The sequence below is a fragment of the Ylistrum balloti genome, unplaced genomic scaffold (genome assembly GCF_031769215.1).
Source record: "Ylistrum balloti isolate Yb309-2 unplaced genomic scaffold, AGI_CSIRO_Ybal_v1 Utg370226, whole genome shotgun sequence".
Classification (NCBI taxonomy): Eukaryota; Metazoa; Mollusca; class Bivalvia; order Pectinida; family Pectinidae; genus Ylistrum; species Ylistrum balloti.
Window position 1 is genome coordinate 133,305 of NW_026782188.1, and position 6,098 is coordinate 139,402.

At 36.2% G+C, this 6,098-nt stretch overlaps 1 protein-coding gene across 1 annotated transcript; it reads right to left on the bottom strand.

The window, feature by feature from the left end:
* Positions 1-5,717, bottom strand: LOC132551903 (transmembrane protease serine 2-like). Its single transcript, XM_060216047.1, has 5 exons — positions 5,632-5,717; positions 992-1,263; positions 730-878; positions 259-313; positions 1-134 (listed from the first exon to the last, which is right to left on the bottom strand). The coding sequence occupies exons 1-5, from the start codon at positions 5,715-5,717 to the stop codon at positions 1-3; spliced, it is 696 nt and encodes a 231-aa protein (XP_060072030.1).
* Between the last annotated feature and the right edge of the window lie 381 nt (positions 5,718-6,098).

Here is a 6,098-nt window from a genome sequence, read left to right on the forward strand (position 1 = left end):
TTATCCATTGTTTGTTATAATATGAGCTCCAAATACAGTGGCTTGATGTTGTATCCATGACGTGTACTTGGTGACGTCAGTGTAAATCCCAGGCAGTTTCGGTTGGGCGCAATCATATCCCCAGCTCGTTATACCTGGGTGTCAGAATACACGTACATGTTAATTGAACGATCCGGTATGCAGTATAATTAATGTTGTATCAAGTGATAAGATTTATTTAAATATGTTTTGATGTAGCTGAACAAAAGCTACACTTACCTAACTGATACCATGTTGCACCAGACCTGTAGATAAGAGGCCCACCGCTGTCTCCCTGGTAACCAGATAATGTTGACTTTTATTGTGAAATATTCATCAAGACGACAAAAAGATAGATGGAGGATGATCACAAACAAAACTTTTTACTCACATGGCGTTATTGGTTATTGATTACAGTCGGATTTGACTGTAACAGGACTCAACTAATCACTGACGAGTCCAAGATGGAGGAAACAGCTGTTTGATGCAGCTTATTTCATCATCTGACTCTACTGTATCTTAACCTAAATTTATTTAAGACTAAGTACATTTATAGAGTAAGTTGTGACACAAGCGGTTGTTACTGAGGTGTCTGCCCATGTCCGCCCACACTACTACCAGAAACATATATTCTTTAGATCGTTGTACATCAACGTTATTCACATATAAATACAAAAAATAACTAAATATATGCAAAGTTTGTCCACATACAAAACAGCTGTCTTTCCCGCCGTTTGCGTATCCTGCACAGAACGTAGTGGCGGGTATAAATTCGTGCCCGTACCAGTCATGACGCAGGCACGTGTTGTCACTCAATATTGGCACGAAAACCTGATTGAGGACGTCCTGTGAGCTAGTTCCTGTACGAAACAATCACAGTAATCAGTGACACAATACCCACTAATTATAATTATAACACAGGAACATAATTAAGACAATAAATAAGTGATAGGTTTGCGATAGAGTGTCTTACCTTTTGTTTCTCCCCAGCCAGCAGACAGGCAATGCTGCCCTTCAGTTACGTGGATGGAGTCTGTTGGAAGACATATTGGTTTTACCATGTCATCAAAGTGAATTCTCTCTGACAAAACCATTATGGCAATGTCGTTGGCTACAGTATTTGTATCATAAGCCTCGTGCATCACGATTTTCCGAACGTGGTGAACACTTTCATAGATCGTCCGTGAATTAACATTGTAAGCTCCAACACGTACCTGCCATCGGATTGGGTCCAGACTGCCAGGACTGTGGACGAAATGAAATGTTCATAAGTACAATGAAAATGGTTCAGTGGACGATTGTATACAGAGATACAGCAGACGACGAATAGCACTGGAAAAAGGTGATCTAATAGGCCAATCGAGTCTTCGTGTCATGTACCAGGAAAAAAGTTAAAGATCCGGTAGAAAAGATATATATAAAGTCGCGTTACCATATTACAATCAACACCCTCCCCACTCTCCCCTCCCCACTCTAAGTTTGTTCCAAGAAAAAAAACCTTAGTTGTCAAAGTAAGGAAAAGTTTGAACCCGTGCTCATTGGTGAAACTAAGTCAAAGTTTGAACCCGTGCTCATTGGTCAAACTAAGTCAAAGTTTGAACCCGTGCTCATTGGTGAAACTAAGTCAAAGTTTGAACCCGTGCTCATTGGTGAAACTAAGTCAAAGTTTGAACCCGTGCTCATTGGTGAAACTAAGTCAAAGTTTGAACCCGTGCTCATTGGTGAAACTAAGTCAAAGTTTGAACCCGTGCTCATTGGTCAAACTAAGTCAAAGTTTGAACCCGTGCTCATTGGTGAAACTAAGTCAAAGTTTGAACCCGTGCTCATTGGTCAAACTAAGTCAAAGTTTGAACCCGTGCTCATTGGTGAAACTAAGTCAAAGTTTGAACCCGTGCTCATTGGTGAAACTAAGTCAAAGTTTGAACCCGTGCTCATTGGTGAACTAAGTCAAAGTTTGAACCCGTGCTCATTGGTCAAACTAAGTCAAAGTTTGAACCCGTGCTCATTGGTGAAACTAAGTCAAAGTTTGAACCCGTGCTCATTGGTGAAACTAAGTCAAAGTTTGAACCCGTGCTCATTGGTCAAACTATGTCAAAGTTTAAATCCGTTCTCATTGGTGAAACTAAGTCAAAGTTTGAACCCGTGCTCATTGGTGAAACTAAGTCAAAGTTTGAACCCGTGCTCATTGGTCAAACTAAGTCAAAGTTTGAACCCGTGCTCGTTGGTGAAATTAAGTCAAAGTTTGAACACGCGTTCATTTGTAAAATGAGGAAAAGTTTGAACCCTCGTTCAGATGGCTATGTAGGGTAGTTCACCTTTACGTTCACGGTGCTTGTAGTTTGTTTCCTGGTATCCAGGGAAAATAAGTTTTGTCTAACGTAATGATGTTGTAGTGTTATTCAATAAGGATCTATTTTCGGTTGTTGTTCGATTTATCGAAGGATAATAAAAATTAACTCTGGCAAATTAAATAACTAGCGATTGTAAAACTTAATCGTCTTTAATTGTAGTTATGATTTATAAATACATGATAAGATAAACAGAAATTTAATCACTATATACATGTAAATAGTTTTCTTTCATTCAAATACCGTTTCGTTTTCATCCACTCCAAGGTTTGAAGACACAAACATTAAAACATTCAGTTTTCTAACCTAAAACCTACCAATACGGAACAGACTATTATGTCAGTCTTTCTGGTAGCACAGCAGCATACTAATAAGTATTTCTATATATTTATATAAAAGGGTCATATTTTAAACAACGCCCAATGTGTGTCATTTACAAAAGTTATACAGACAATCACAAAGGTTATATAGACAATTACATAGGTTATACAGACAAATACATAGGTTATACAGACAATTACAAAAGTTATACAGACAATTACATAGGTTATACAGACAAATACATAGGTTATACAGACAATTACAAAAGTTATACAGACAATTACAAAGGTTATACAGACAATTACAAAAGTTATACAGACAATTACAACGGTACAAAGGTTATACAGACAATAACAAAGGTTATACAGACAATTACATAGGTATACAGACAATGACAAAGTTTATACAGACAAAAGCAAATGTTATACAGACAAAAGCAAATGTTATACAGATAATTACGAAGGTTATACAGACAATAACAAATGTTATACAGATAATTACGAAGGTTATACAGACAATAACAAATGTTATACAGACAATAACAAATGTTATACAGACAATAACAACTGTTATACAGACAATAACAAATGTTATACAGATAATTACGAAGGTTATACAGACAATTACAAAGGTTATAAGACAATAACAAAGGTTATACAGACAATTACATAGGTTATACAGCCAACGACAAAGTTTATACAGACAAAAGCAAATGTTATACAGACAATAAAAAATGTTATACAGACAATAACAAATGTTATACAGATAATTACGAAGGTTATACAGACAATAACAACTGTTATACAGACAATAACAAATGTTATACAGATAATTACGAAGGTTATACAGACAATTACAAAGGTTATAAGACAATAACGAAGGTTATACAGACAATTACAAAGGTTATACAGACAATTACAAAGGTTATACAGCCAAGTGCAAAGGTTATACAGACAAAAGCAAATGTTATACATACAATAACAAATGTTATACAGATAATAACGAAGGTTATACAATTACAAAGGTTATACAGACAATAACGAAGGTTATACAGGCAATTACAAAGGTTATACAGACAATTACAAAGGTTATACAGCAAAGTGCAAAGGTTATACAGACAAAAGCAAATGTTATACAGACAGTAACCTAACCGAGACGATGGATTGCAACACAAGAGAGAACAACAGTTTACACTATTTACATTTATTACAATTTACAAAACTACTGTTCAAAATGTACATATGGCATACCTAACATGATGAAATCTCTCACTCCACAGATTCATACTGCCAATAATGATATTTCACACCATTATGAAGATGCTACACAGAAATAACTACTACCTAAACCTATAAACTATAAACCCTAACCTACTCCTGGTATTCACATCCTATATACACCATATACACCCTACAGTTCATATATGAGCACAATCCGGCGACTGGTTCCCCTGCATAGCCCACACAACAAAGTTTGTAGATCCTGACGTAGAGATGCCTCCTCCGTCATTCCATAGAGTGACTGTAAGTGTCCATATCTCCTGACTGTAGCACAGGACCGTATATGGCACAGTTCCACCAAATGAAAACACAATCTCGTAGTACGAGGTATATGAAGTCATCAGACAAATGGAGACGATCTCACCAAAAGATCATTGAAGATCACTAAAGAATTGACCATAATATCGCCACAACACGCAGCTGGGCCTCCATAGCATCCATGCACTAATAGCGTTCAATATGACCGCAAAAACATGTCAACACAACACTCCTGCATCGCTCAACCGAATGCAGTACAACAACGACAGGAATAATCAACAACAAGACAACGAAGTGTCCATTCTGGTAACAATCATATGGCTGTTACGGGCTTCCATACATGAAATTTCGCCGTCAGCTCATGATATGGTTCGGGCATGACATGGAGCTACAATATACAAATAATACCCTATAAGGCTATATTCTACACATTATAACTAATAAAGAAATGATTATATTTATTTCTATTACTGTAATCTATCTTAAGTAAACACGGCAATACACATCACCGCTCTCGATAACGCGTTCGCTCATCCTTTACCTGTATACTAATATAACTCGCTACGCACGGGCTAATACACCTATACGTTCACGGACGCTATCATACACGACTTATATATTCTTAATAAACATGATATAACTTACCGTGGCTGTATTTCACGCTCCCAAAGCTTTCCCGATGTTTCACACCTGTCAACACATCAAGATGTCCGCCCGAATACCTTACCCGTCGTCCTTTGCCCATGCGCGATAACTTTTAAAAGTTTCGCACGAGATTAAGGCGCAAAATTCAAACAATAAAATATAAATTCAACATACTTACAACCAGCCTGTATATAAGCTCATAATTCGTATGTGACACAGACAATAACAAAGGTTAAATAGACAATTACAAAGGTTATACAGACAATTACGAAGGTTATACAGACAATTACAAAGGTTATACAGACAATAACGAAGGTTATACAGGCAATTACAAAGGTTATACAGACAATTACAAAGGTTATACAGCAAAGTGCAAAGGTTATACAGACAATTACATAGGTTATACAGACAATGGCATAGGCTATACAGACATTTACAAAGGTTATACAGACATTTACGAAGGTTATACAGACAATTACAAAGGTTATACAGACAATAACAAAGGTTATACAGACAATTAGAAAGGTTATACAGACAATTAGAAAGGTTATACAGACAATTACAAAGGTTATACAGACAATTACAAAGGTTATACAGACAATAACAAAGGTTATACAGACAATTACAAAGGTTATACAGACAATAACAAAGGTTATACAGACAAAAGCAAATGTTATACAGACAATAACAAATGTTATACAGACAATTAAATAGCTTATACAGACAATTACAATGGTAACTGTAAATGTGGTATAACGTACTCCTCGAAACAGTGGGCAGCGCTAAGGATGATATTGTCAGCTATGATACTTCCCCCACACACCTGATCTCCCATCTCCATCAACATAGCCTGGAATCAGTAATGACGCAAACACTTTTATATAACACATCTGATTTAACATAATATACATGATTCATAACATGGCAACAACAAAGAAAATACAAGCCTATCAAAAAGAAGTTACATGATATCATACATGTACTAAAGTATAAAGATAATGACAGAAAGTGTAATATTTAACTAAATAGTACCACAGAGCTAGATCTGTGAGAACGTATCAATATCATCTCTGATGACAGGTATACCACAGTGATATCATCTGTAATGACAGGTATACCACAGTGATATCATCAGTGATGACAGGTATACCACAGTGTTATCAACTGTGATGACAGGTATACCACAGTGTTATCATCTGTGATGACAGGTATACCACAGTGATATCAT

Bases quoted from the DNA above. Each gene is read 5' to 3' on its own strand.
- LOC132551903 (XM_060216047.1), bottom strand. From the start codon at position 5,717: ATGTTGATGGAGATGGGAGATCAGGTGTGTGGGGGAAGTATCATAGCT. The intron at 314-729 runs GTATGTGGACAA...TCTGGTTACCAG, and splicing joins GCGGGAAAGACAGCTGTTTT to GGAGACAGCGGTGGGCCTCT. The intron at 135-258 runs GTAAGTGTAGCT...TCTGACACCCAG, and splicing joins TGCAACATGGTATCAGTTAG to GTATAACGAGCTGGGGATAT.